The sequence below is a fragment of the Pseudochaenichthys georgianus genome, chromosome 15 (assembly GCF_902827115.2).
Source record: "Pseudochaenichthys georgianus chromosome 15, fPseGeo1.2, whole genome shotgun sequence".
NCBI classification, from domain to species: domain Eukaryota; kingdom Metazoa; phylum Chordata; class Actinopteri; order Perciformes; family Channichthyidae; genus Pseudochaenichthys; species Pseudochaenichthys georgianus.
The window spans coordinates 33,266,471-33,280,642 of NC_047517.1; the positions used below are offsets into that span (position 1 = coordinate 33,266,471).

At 38.5% G+C, this 14,172-nt stretch overlaps 1 protein-coding gene across 2 annotated transcripts in view; it reads right to left on the reverse strand.

The window, feature by feature from the left end:
- Positions 1-5,771: 5,771 nt before the first annotated feature.
- The window catches only part of bcl2l11 (BCL2 like 11), a 31,630-nt gene continuing 23,229 nt past the window's right edge, over positions 5,772-14,172 (reverse strand). The window contains exon 4 of one of the 2 annotated variants that reach the window (XM_034101249.1): positions 5,772-10,393. In XM_034101249.1, the coding sequence (XP_033957140.1) occupies positions 10,244-10,393 (150 nt within the window). In that variant the 3' untranslated portion in view covers positions 5,772-10,243. The remainder of the gene's footprint in view (positions 10,394-14,172) is intronic. The other variant, XM_071205658.1, reaches the window with a different exon arrangement.

Below are 14,172 nucleotides of genomic sequence, written 5' to 3' on the forward strand. Positions count from 1 at the left end.
AGCACTAGATTGAGATCAACTGGGTTTGTTCATTTTAATGGTTGACTAATTGGTGGCTGGTTTGTGTGGATTCATTCTAACCAGCCTGGATGTTGTTTTGCAGTTAGCATGTGTTACCATGATTATTGTCCCTGGGTTGGGTTGGGTTTAATTGATTTGACTGTTTTTATTGGATCCTGTTCTCCAAGGCAGTGTTTTGTGGTTTGGTTTACTCTGACATGTTTTGTCCTGGCCACATTTGTATTCGTTGTGATTAGTCTCCAAGAGCAACACGATCTACTTTGAATGTCGCCTTGCATTGGACTAGTTTGAGTACAATTGGTTTTGACTTTTCTCCGCTTTTCTTTTCTGCAGTTTGACACAAGATGTTTTTAATTTCCTTTCTTTGGTTGACTTGTGATGTGTCCCCTCCCTCGGTTGGATAAGGCTGACTCTAAAACGTCTGCCTTGTTATTCGAGGATGACTCTGGTGGTACACTGGTCTGAAATGCTCTAAAGCTGCATATCTCCCTCACTGAGGCTGATGTAACCCTGAGCCAAAGAGCTGCAACACTGCCGCGCTGCTCACATATACAGATGCTTTGAAACAAGACAAAAACAGCCTCATATACTGTAAGTGCATGGACACACACACACACACACACACACACACACACACACACACACACACACACACACACACACACACACACACACACACACACACACACACACACACGCACACACGCACACACGCACGCACGCACGCACGCACGCACACACACACACACACACACACACACACACACACACACGCACACACGCACGCACGCACGCACGCACACACACACACACACACACACACACACACACACACGCACACACACACATATTCTCTTAGAAAGCCACAGCCTCTGAAGCCGTCTTTCGTGTAGCTCTCATCAAAGGGACATCACTATCATAGGAAGTATACTCTACATTTTAATGAGCATATGTGACTAGATTTTTAAGAAGAAAGAAGCAAGGTCACATGATGTAAGTGCACATGGCATAGATAAAAAATATTGCAGGAGAAATGCAAATACAAGTTAGCATTGGGTCAATCTGCTTTTGACAGTGAGGGGAATTTCTACTTACACTCAGACCTGTTGATGATGACTTAGACAGACGGCAACTTCCTTGAAACACACGTTAAACTTGCTATTTTGAGTTTGAACCAACGCATTTTGAGTGCATAAGTGTGTTCAAAAGTGTGGCGTAATGTTGTGTAAAAGGAGTTCCCAGAGAGGGCCCTTACAAAGCTCAGGAACGCTGGACAGGTCATCATATGCAAAGAGTTAAACATTATGTTTTTTCCCCTACTTGATAAACGCATGAGCATACCACTGTCACATTATATTGTGTTACATGAGTGGTTTGCATTGATTTAGTACTGCAAAAAATAACATTGCTAGCTAGTGAGTTTGCTATTTGGCCACTGTCACTTCCTATGAGAGGCATTGCAGCAGTTTGAGATTTAATACAACACTACCCAGTTTAAATCAATGTATGCACTATAGTTTATGACATGGCAATGAACTATGGGACATTGGCCTCTACTAATGAAATTATTGTGATTTATTCTTTATGAATAAAGTGTATATCTTCTCAGAACTGTATTGATCAATCTCTTCCAAACATATTACAGTGAAAATAAAATAGGAATAAAAAGAGGAATGTGACTGAAAACAAAATGATTCAAACTTTATGGACAACAGTACCTCGTAATGCATTATCTCTTGTTTCTCTTTCTTTACCTTTTCTACCTTTTTTTCCTACAGCATAGTAAAGTATAGTGTAGTGTAAAATAGTATATTAATAGAAAGCACTCTATTGTAGCTGTGTTGTATCATAGTTATGGTAACAAGTTGTGTAGAATATTTCTGTGGTAGATGTGGGGGTCATTACTTTCTAATTTTTAATTGTTGAACAATGCTTTACTATAAATAAAAATGAAAAACTAAACTAAAATTCAAGTTAATTCAATTGTACTGAACAAATTGTACAGTACCTCACCACTGCTGCCTACAAATACGTTGATCCTTAATTTCCTGGGATGTCAGCAGATATGACTGTCTAATCCCCACCTTTAACTTAAAACATTGTATTTAAATGTTGCCTAAAACCCAACATCTATTTTGCACGCCTATAATCCTTTCATAACATCCGCTTTTCAATATTTGGTTGTCAACACACAGAGAGTACACAGGAGATATCTGATAGCTTTGTGGAGAGTAATATCCAGAAGAAGATGCTATCTGTTGTGTCAGGCGTTATCACAGTCGGTCTGTACGACGGGGAAATGAGCGTGAGTGTGTGGGAGGTTTCTAATCCTGATCAGGGCGCATCAGCTCTTACTGGACTGACTTTGGTATTTTATAAAAGCTATCATTGTGTGATGACTATGCGTGTGTGAATGTTACTTAGCATATTATTATGAAGTCTAGGAACACTTATGTATGAGTGCTGTACATTGAGGTGTCCATTTGCATTTGTACCTATGTGGTGCGTGTGTGTTTAAAGGGGTCAAACAGTATAATGAAAAACCCACTTTTCAGCAGAGATGGCAAAAGTACTCAAATCCTTTACTCAAGTAGAAGTACAGATACTCGTGTTTAAAAATACTCTGGTAAAAGTAGAAGTACTGACTAAACTTCTTTACTCAAGTAAAAGTAAAGAGGCTTTGAAATGTATTTAAGTAAAAAGTACCCATGACTAGCAGCTGTTTTAAAGAGTACCTGACCTCCCTTTATATCAATAGAACAATAATGTCATTGTTAGCTAATGCATGTTTCCATGCTGAACAACGGCAACATGACAACGTTTCCATTGGTCCCTCTTCTTTAGAGAAGACCAGGAAGTGATGGATACACGGATCGTGTTCAAATCAATAGGCACGCAATGGCTCTAAATAATAATGATCACGCCACCAAACACACATTCAAACTAAAGGAACCAGCCTGTTTGGAACATGTGAGAAGTAGAAAGTTCAGGTATTTGTGTTCAAAATGTAAGAAGTAAAAGTAAAAAGTTGTCAGAAAAATAAGTAGTGGAGTAAAGTACTGATACCAGGAAAATGTACTTAAGACAGTAACAAAGTATTTGTACTCCACTAATTCCCACATCTGCTTTTCAGTGCATCGTTTACATAGATTTGGGTTTATTGAGTGTGTCTACACACTAAGGAAAGACTGTGTGTACCCTCTCGTATGTATTAGAATATACAGCCCCCTTATCTGATTATAACGCATTATGAGAGGCGCCAGTGGTATGAAACAGTTTTACTTTTGATCAGATCAGACATGCTTTAATATTGGGGGGGGGGGGGTCAGTGTGGGAGAGAAACTGCCTCTGGAGGAAACTTTGCGACGTAGCCTTTTTCAGATCATTTAAATGCACAAAAACCTATATAACAACAAAGGACCTCTTATTAGCTCCTGATTTATCCGTCTGAAAATGGACATTTAAGTGATCTAAATACTTGCCAGCTCCCTCTCTCTCTTTCTCTCTCTTTTGGCACCAACTCACTAAACACACACACCCGGCTGAGTGTGTGTGAGGGGGGGAGGGGGTGAGACTGACAGAGAAGTTGAGAGGAAAAAGTTAGTCGGGAAATAATGCGCACACACCTGTTTCCTGCTGTGTTCTACTGCTAGTTTGGAGGAGACAGGTGTTGGTAGCAACCAAACCATTGAAAACCACAAAGTGCAGCCATGATTTCAAGTGTTTCCTGTGTAATCATGGCCTTAGTTTGACTGTTAAACTACAGGCAGGACTTCTAGCTGCTCTCACACTGAATCGGTTACTCACTGATCTCCCGGAGATAAACATCAATGACAAAAACTGCACAGTGACACTGAAGTAGAGAAGAAGAAGTAGTGACACTGTACTCTAACCGCTTGATTAAGCTTTAATAATTTGTTAATAATCATGTTGTAAAATGTTTACAATCCACTTTAATGTAGTTGTAAGCACATAAAACACTTCCTGTGATCCATGGTTAATAAAAAGACACTGGTGTATGAACAGATAATCAATGAGAATGAGTGAAAAGCAGTAATGATATAAAACATGTCATAGGATAATAAAATACTGCTACATTGTGTGAAATATTGCAGTACATTAAATAATAAGCATTGATCTGGCTTATATTTCGCTCATTACGTTCCTACTATGAGTACAGTGGATATTGGCTAGTAGATATTAACTTCACTTCATCAAAAGGTATATGATTAAATTAAGTCATAGGTTTAACTTTCTCCTTATTGTGCTACTGTGGCTCTTAAAAACGTCATGCCACTTTTATGAACTCAAAACTAAGGCCAGCCACACAGTCATTTTGCTAAAGCATATAAAAGCATTAAAGAATGTGAGAAGCATAATTGTTGATACATACATTAGAGAACACTTAAAATAGCCTCATAGCTGCTTACAACTACATTATAGTGTATTATAAACATTATTAACATGTTCATATACTAATTATACATGCTTAATGGAGGGTTGATTTTACAGTTGAAGTACACACAGCGTAACTTTTACAAATCAGATCTGTTTGCTGTGCCAGAAAATAAGAATGCAATTTTATTTCATTTGGAAATAATGTTTTCTCACTCTCACAAAGGGTTGATCTGCTACCTCTGTCTCAGGAAGCAAAACCCTGCCAGACTACTGCTGACTCATACACATGTGATTGAATGTGTAGGTGTGTGTGTGTGTGTGTGTGTGTGTGTGTGTGTGTGTGTGTGTACGCACAAGACATATAATTATCTGAGCATGTGTTCTTGCCTAGCTGTGGAAGGCACCGTACTTTCCGTGTCCTGCACACACACACACGCACACACGCACACACACACACACACACACACACACACACACACACACACACACACACACACACACACACACACACACACACACACACACACACACACACACACACACACACACACACACGCGCACACGCGCACACACACACACACACACACACACACACACACACACACACACACACACACACACACACACACACACACACACACACACACACACACACACACACACACACACACACACACACACACACACACACACACACAAAACAAGGATCCGCCTCAGACAGTGTTACTCAAATGAAAAAAAACTGTCCTCATTTCACCTAAATTAACTTTTATGCCAACAAAGTTCAACTGAGCTGTGAGGAAGCTGGTTGGCCATGCACAGATTTAATAAATAAGCTTTAAATGCATCATTTTCTTCTTTAAACGCATAAATACATTTTTGTTTCAACATATTTTTTAGGCCTAATTATGTTTTGGGGGGTTTTCCCCTACCTGTAGTGTGTTATATTGTTGTTGGTGCATGTCAATGGTCTGCAAAGGCAAACATCTTAAAGTCCCCTCAAATTGTAATATTTATCTTAGTAGTTGACTAAACGTACTATTTTAAGTGCCTTTAGTTTTCTCCCGTTCAGCTAACCTTTATTGTAAGCCAGGTGAACCCGCATTTTAAAGTTAAACCATTTAATTATTATTAACAATGAAAAACTAGCTGTTTGTGATGGATCTTGTAGTGAGTAACAATATAGTGGAATACAGTACAAAGTGGCATACTCAATAAAGTGTAGTATATCAAGTATACATTGTATATAAGTAAATTGTATTGTATTTCAAAACTTCAGTAAAACGTCTTACTTCCATGCAGCTACTGAATCGTTAATATTTAGGTTGAAAAAAAAGCATTTCCTTCATCACTCCGGCTTTACAAAGTCCTTTATTTACAGTTCAATACATTGGAAGCAATTAAAAAAAACATTATTACAATATTTTCAGCGTAAATAACACTATGAAAAACACACGTTGCTACAGATGTACTGGGTCATTTGGAGTCATTCAGATTTTTACATTTCTGCATAAACACTCCAACAGATGCATTTATGTACAGCATTTTCAGCGAAGCGTTTCACACCACAGTACCCCTGGATTCCCTATTTTTCATACATTTAATTCTAATTCTAAACAAACAACTGGTGCATATAAATGTCTATAGATAAAAGACTTCTGCTGGTCTATAAATCCTAAAAGCTCAAAGTGTGATTTGCAGAAGCGGCCAGTGTCGATGTCAGTCAGTAAAACCCTGAAAAGCGTCTCTGAGCTGTAATACCTTCAAACAACAGGCAGTGATTCAACACATCACCAGGTTTCCATATCAGTTTCAGAAGACGGTAATTCATCTTTTGGTTTCCTCCCTGCCATTCTCTCCTCTCACACTCCCGCTGTAATACAGTGATTCAAAATGAGGTCTTAGGTTTCACATGGCCCGATATCAGAATTCAAAGTGCAGTCACAGCGGAGGAAAAGCAAAGCGGCTACATTTGATGCATAGGAAGACGAGCCTGAGACGCATTTACAGCAATAAAAGCATCATGATAAGAAGGAAATAAAACAGAAACAAGTCTCATACAGTGTGGGGAAGAGTAAATAATCACATAACACAATACATTTTCGTTATTTGGCTTAAGATTCACGCTTTAAACGGTAACCAATGGACGGAAGTGGCTTTGATTGAATGAATGTCAAATAAACAATTGTATGTATTCTGATATTAAATGATAGCAATAAAAGAGCTGCTATTATTGAACTATTTTAAAAGACTGATGTAGACAGATTATGAGATGGCACGGACATAAAACTGGTCATTTTGACTTTTTATGTTCACATTTTTCTCTCTTTGGGATCCATTTGAGTCTTTATTGTGTCTATCTTTTTGTGGCCATGTGGGTCACTTTCTTGCATCTTTTTGTAGTTGTTCCATCCAAATAGGAATGATCACTAAAGTTTAATCACCTTAACACACAATTAGGGCGAGACTGTCATGAGTGGATGACTTTTAAGAATCCGTACAAAGCAGTTTTCTCAGTTGAGGTTATCCACTTCTTAACACTTATATTATGTGTGCAATAACAAATGCGACATGCTTCAGCTACAGAGCAGAAAGCCTGACTGATTGAAAATGAAACGTTGTGGCTGAACCGCTAATTTAACACTGTTAAAACATGAGATTAAATGGATTAGAGAGTTGTTGAAATGAGAGTTTGAAGACGATGAAAGCCAGGATCACACTTCATGCCTTTCGTGTTGACAACTGTGCAAACACGACTCAAACAGGGACTGAGAGGAATTTGGTTATCGATTGTGTTTGGCTCTGATTTGCTGTTAGATAACCTCGCAGGGACGGGCAACATCTAATTTGTTTAGGAAGATTTAATCCAACTCATGTAACAAAGTATCTTTAGTGCGGCTAACACTCATTTGAAGCTTTAAACACTTAAGTGGGGTTAATATTTAATTAATATTGGCTTAATTGGCTCAGTTATCTTTGAAACGGCTTCTTTGACAAAACAGCAAACTACATTTCAATTTTCAGACTGGAGCCCCCGCTGCAGCAGATGTTATTTATGTAATAAAACAACAAACAGTATGTCAGAGAATAAGGTGACAGTTCATTTGTACCATCTAAAATGACAGAGAAAACAATAGGTTTGCACAAATCTCTTTGGTCAACATTCACACTACATCCATGCACAGTGCAGCTCAATGGGAAGATCAAAACCAGAGGGGGTTCTGGGTCGCCTCATGTGGAAAAATCCAAGATGTGTCAATTGAAGAGCTAAGGGAAGCAGCCGTGCACTGATCTTAGACTGAAGTGGGAAATATTGCTAAAACTAATCAGCTAGTCTTCATTTTGGAAGTGTTTACCCTCGTAAAAACCTTAAAATATTGTTTGCAAATCTTCTTAATGAGTATTAATCTCATATTTTGTCTGATTCTGTTGCACCAATATGTTAAAGCTACTGTCTCCAGAGGATGGAAAGCAGGGAATAACCACTGTAACCATCAGAAATGTTTTCAGACTATGTGTTTTGGTTTTAAAAAATGTAGCTTCATTGATGAGGATGTGGATTAATTGGCTACTGGACATCTAGTTTACTTCTCTCCAAAAAGAGCGGGGCCGCTGCTTCCCAATCATCAAGCTGAATTAAAGCACTGATGCTATTTTAAGGTGCTTAAGAATGTATTTTTCTCGCACAAAAATACTTAATATTGTTCAGATTTACCGAAAAATCATGTAATGATCCTCCAATGAGAGGAAATCCAGAGCTGTGTGCAAACAAAAGAGCAGACATTTCATATTTTTGCATAAGCACATTTCACAAGCTACTCGGCAATTCATTTGTTAATTATTGTTCTGGTTCAGCTGAAGTGGTAACCATTTTAGAAAGCAAAGAACTCAAAAAAACAAACAATGGCCAACTTTTCACAGGACAACAGAACCTATAAAATATAAGAACACTTGTATTCAATCCAAAATCTGTATATTTAATATGTTACTATTAGATAACTATTAACTGACAAACCTCTTGATTAAGCAGGATTAAAGTTTTGGTTTTCTTCCAGGTCTGAATCTCTGGGCTTATAAATGGATCACATGACCTGATAAAGAAACCAAGACGTTCACCTGCACTCAGTCAGGCTGATGTTCAATCCAGAGGCTCAAACAAAGAAAGACAGTGTTTGATCACTAAATATATTATAGAAAATTAGCAAGAGTATCAAAACTAATTCTAAATATGGATTGCAATTGGAAAAACGTATACAATAAGTAAACAAGAATTACACTGTTGGAAGATCTAAATGATTCAATTAATTTCATTAACGATTTTGTTCTTTAACCAACTCTTTGAGTCTCACTCCAACTGGGCAGCGAAGTAACAAATACTTAATAAATTGACTGTAATAACAAGCATTCTGCTTTTGTTTATTCCCGTGCAAATCCTGTGCTTTAATGCTGAAAACAACCAGAGCACAGAAGGAAATCATTTTGGAAAGTAATGCTTTTGACACTTGTTAAGAATTCATCCACACTGACTACATTTGGTGATAAAAATGATTCTGAAATGAGGGAGGGAGGGACCGATAGTGGTTACAGAGAGAGAGGAAGGCTTATTGCCAAGGTTATTATCTTTCTAAAACCAATGTCTTTGTTTGTTTAAGCTGAACAAAACTCAGGAAAAAACTTTTTTTGGCAGGTACAGTAAATTGTAAAATGTTTAAGTAGTCATGAAACACAAAAAAAAGAACATGCCGTTCCAAGATGGGAAATGTCTGAAATGCAAAGAAATGTGTTTTCATCTTTCTTTAAAAGAGCGTTAGGATGTTGCATCGTTTTAAAGCACCATTGAAGGGATAATATTCCTGATTACAGATTAGCTAGCCAAAAAACTCAGACCCAGGGTGTTGAAATATGACACACAAAATAAAATGGACCCAACAGGAACCATGGGTAATTTTAATATATTGTTCAGTCCCAAATGTGTATTTTTGCTAGAAAATATCGTTTTGTTCAATTTTTTTACAATCAAGAATGCTGTATTACCCAGCTAACCTCAGCCCTGTCCGAATGGGGTTTAAAACACATGTCATGAGATCTCAACAATTGTCAACACCTTCATCATTCGATACTCAAATTATCAGGACACTATTAATTTCTGTTGAAATACGACATAAGCAGACATGTAATTCAAGGTAACAAAAAACGTAAAAATGACGTTTGTATAAAATGTTGGATAAAAACAATCATTTTGGCCCAATTGGTTTTTCCACAGAGATTGTTGGTATGTTGCATGTTGGTTCCTGACGGGACAGGAGTGCAAGACCATTTTTCCCGGACTGAAACCAGGGGGAATGATTGGGAAAAGTCTGCAGATTGGACCCACAAACTTTAAAAACTTCTGCAGAATTAATCACTTGAGGAATTCATAATCTGTCCATTAAAAAAAAAAACTTAAAAGAAGCTAAAAGAGTAAACGGGAAACTTTAAAAAGGCACATTTGAATTTCCACAGGCGTAATCTCGCAGAGAGGCATATGTTGACATGACATGACGACATCTGCGCTGGAAAGGAGTGAAAACATCGTGGCTCTTTGGTGGCATCGCAAACACTCGACAAAAAACGAAAGTCCGGGCATATTAGAGTGCATTAAAGGTACAAACCAATCGTCTCCTTTTAAATAACGACAGTCAAAAGTTTCCTTCTTCCTCTGTAAAATCGGAGGGAAGAGGGTAGGAATCAGGTCTCCAAAGACAAACAGGATCCAACACGGAAACATCATAAAGGAAAATGCTACGTCTGCTGATTTTCCAAGGGGTTAATCCTGAGAGTAGTCCTAGCTGTTGGCACTTCCTTGAAGGTAAATGATCCGTCCAATCAGGAGGAAGAGGAGGCCCATGCAGAGCAGCGCGGCGTGCTCCTGGTGGATGTGAGGCAGCGGGTTGGGATGGATCACTACCCGTCGTCTGAGTCTGTCTGCCTCACGCTGCAACAGAGAGGAGAAGAAGAGATGTTGCACTGTTAATGAAAATATGGTATGTGTTAGAGCCAGTATTTTGATTTATAAGAGAGGCCAAATCAGGCCCGTGGTGGATTTAATTTCGGCCCGCAGGATAATTTCTAATTACTATTAGATCTGGCCCGCCGGTATATTGCACGCACACCTTCACTCCATCCTGAGGATTTCCTCGGCTCAGAGCCTGACCCCAAACATTGATGAACTTGCACCCGAGATGAGATGCCAAGTATCTGAGCTAGCATCACAGAGCAGCACACTGAGTTTAATGGATGTTTCCTTCTTGAGACAACAGGGCATGTTTGGTTTGTTCTTTGAGGGAAATAGTTGTTTTGAAGCTGTTGTTGGCTTGTGGGAAAATGTAATCATAAGAAATGACTCTGGAAAAGCTGCAGATAGAGCCATGAGAAAAGAATGCAACTGATTATTTAATGTTTAATGTTGTTTTTATAGGCAATAATTTAAGCTTCGTTAGTTCCAGGTTTAATATGTGCAATAAGTTCTGCAATAAACATTGAACCAGTCCGGCCCTCGACTAGCAATGTTTTAATTTCGGCCCACTGTGTATTTGAGTTTGACACCCCTGATCCAAACCATCGGAGGCCAAGCAACTCCTCAAACTGTGAGTAATTTAAAGGAAAGAAAACTAGTTAGAACGGTCTGTTTAAGGCGTCTAGTGGCTTGATAGGAAGACAAGGAAGGAAGCCACAACAGTATGAATACATTATAGAGTAAGGTAGCACCAAGGAGTGCACAACAAACACAATGTACAACAATAATTTGTATTACTGCTGATTTTTATTCCATATTGTATTCCTTCTATTCCATTGCAATTTTTATTTTACTATATTTTAAATTATTTTTTATATTTTTCTAGTTCTCTACCTGTGTTTTTAATTCTTGTTTTCATGCACCACTACACCAAGTCAAATTCCTCGTACGTGTAATTCTACCTGGAAATAAACCTGTTTCTGATTTCTGAACAGAATAAGAAAGATGAAAAGTTAAGTAGTGGATATATGACAACAAAATTATATAATATTCTTTGAATACGATAACGTTTGATGGATTATTCGCTAGCCTCTTTGTTAATGTGCTAAAACTGTCAATGTTTCCATTCCCACACTCCACATATGACAGTGATATGGTCAAACCAATGGGCCTTTGATTTCAGATCAAAGCAGCGTCTTGTTTCTCGCCTGAAAGTAGCTGAAATGACCCCTGCTGTGATGTCATCAGCTGTAGCTAGGCGGCTAATTAAGCTAATGCTAGCTCCGTGACTTGACTGAAAACATTTAATTTATAACTGTGTTTGCCTGCTTAGCTGACACAGTTGGAGTAGGAGGTAACATTGTTTTTTTGATTGACTCATTTTGAGATAGAATATAAAAGAAAATAGATTTTATGATAATGGATAAACATTGTTTTGGTAAACGTAACGTAGCATGAAATGTAAAGTGAATTTGGCTGAAGCTCTTGTGAGTCAAATTCTCCCAACTGTGTCTGTTATTAATGGATGAAAAAAGTCCTGTTCCGGGAGTTCTTCATGTCACACACACACACACACACACACACACACACACACACACACACACACACACACACACACACACACACACACACACACACACACACACACACACACACACACACACACACACACACACACACACACACACACACACACACACACACACACACACACACACACACACACACACACACACACACACACACACACACACCCACACACACACCCACACCCACACCCACACCCACACCCACTATGTGTACATCCACAGGAAGCAGGTAAGTATAGTTCTCTACATCCTGCCACAACTCTCTGTTCTGCCACCGTCTCCAGGTGTGATGTACTTTTTTAAGAGGGTCATTGAGGGTCACCGAGTAATGCACATCCACTGCATTTTTCAACTGTCAAATGTTTGGCCAAACCTGAGATAACCCTGAGGACATCATTAGTTTATGACTCTAATAGTTCCTTCACCTTGTAAGCTTTAACTGTCTTTTCACTTCTTTTTGGCACCATTCTGAAAACACTTGGCACGCTGTTGACTGAATTGGGTATTTTATATTTCCATCCTCTCTACCTCGAGGAAGCTCCAGCCAGACTCCAGCAGCAGATTTCCCCAATAAGTGAATTTCATTATTGAAAGCGAGCTAAAACACATTGAGCCTAACACCAGAGGAGGAAACAGACGAGTGGAAGACTAGTTTACCCTTTGAAGATTCAGTCTGATTCACATTTTTGGCAAGTCTATTATTTTACTGAACTATAGTAAGTCCAGAGTAAAACATGTCAATATTAACAATAAGGATGTATTTCTATTCATTGATGGTCCTCACTGACTTTTCCTCCAATAGGATGTAGTAGATGGATATTTGAGATTTTAATTGAAAGGACCTAACTGTTGGATAGATTGCCCTGACATTTGGTTGAGGAATTCTTGATCCCTTTAGGACAAATTGTCAAGACTTTGGTGATCACTTCGATTTTTATTTAGGGCCACCAGCAGGTCATCCTTTGTGTGAGTTCAACATGTGGGTTATGTCCAAATACCAGCAGAACTAATGGCCTTCCCACCTGACTCAGCTGTAATTTGTTTAAAGTCCTTTTTCTTCACATTAGCATGCTTAAAATGGTTAAATGTGTGACCGAATGCAAACAAGAGACAACGGTGCAGCTGTAAACTCTTGTTGTGTTATCATGGGTTTCAGGTTTAGTTAAAATCCACCTCATTTTTAAGAAGAAAAAGAAATGAACACATCTCCACATCTGGACAAAACAACACATCTGGAAAAACACTCTGACATATCATAGTGTACTTGTATATGATCATCACAGTCTGACCTTTGTTACTTTAAATTAACATGAGTCACCAGTGAAGGAGCAGCAGAGATGATAAGTCATTGAAGAGTCATTTGATTTCATTAAACGTCATCTGTTTTCACAAAGGAAACTATCAAGACAATTTTTTAAGATCTAGTTACAACGCCGCTGCCTGGACTTCTGACATGACAGTAAATCACAAGCGTGGGTGTAGAAACTACAGAAAAGTTCAGTGCCCTTTTCATCCGTCACCATTTTGTTTTACATCACAGATTAGATCTTACCCTTTGTTATAGGAAAGATGCAGTAAAGCAACTTTTGGTGGTATCTATAATTATACTACTATAGTTTTTGTTATTTTTTATTAATGTTAGCAGCATTTATCATATTGCAAAGTAGAGACTTGTCTCTCCTCGAAGCAGACTGGGCCAAGTTTGTGGTTTTAAGGTTGGCAGAGTTTCTGCGCTTTTTCCTCACCTCACCAACCGCTGTAAAGATTCAAAACTCTCTAGAAGATCTGCCGTTTGCCGACCATGATATGTATCAGACATAAAGCTTGGTTTAATATAAGACATTTATTGATCTACACATGTCTATAAGAAATGGGATAGTCAGCAGTGCAAGTCATTCCTAAACACATGTTAGATTACTCAGATGTTTGGACTCCAAATGCAAGATCTCTTCTGTCAGTTGTCAACTACAATGCAGTATACCCTCCGCTGTTAGCACTTACTACATTTGACATGTTCTGCAGCTAATAAGAGTGGAGGAAAAACCGAGAATGACAACACAACAGGAGGATGTGGTGTACCTGGGAGGAGCTGAGACGCGATGTATGTGGTTGACGCATTTACATCTGACCAATATCTGTATACAATGTTTCTCAAACCACATCCGAATC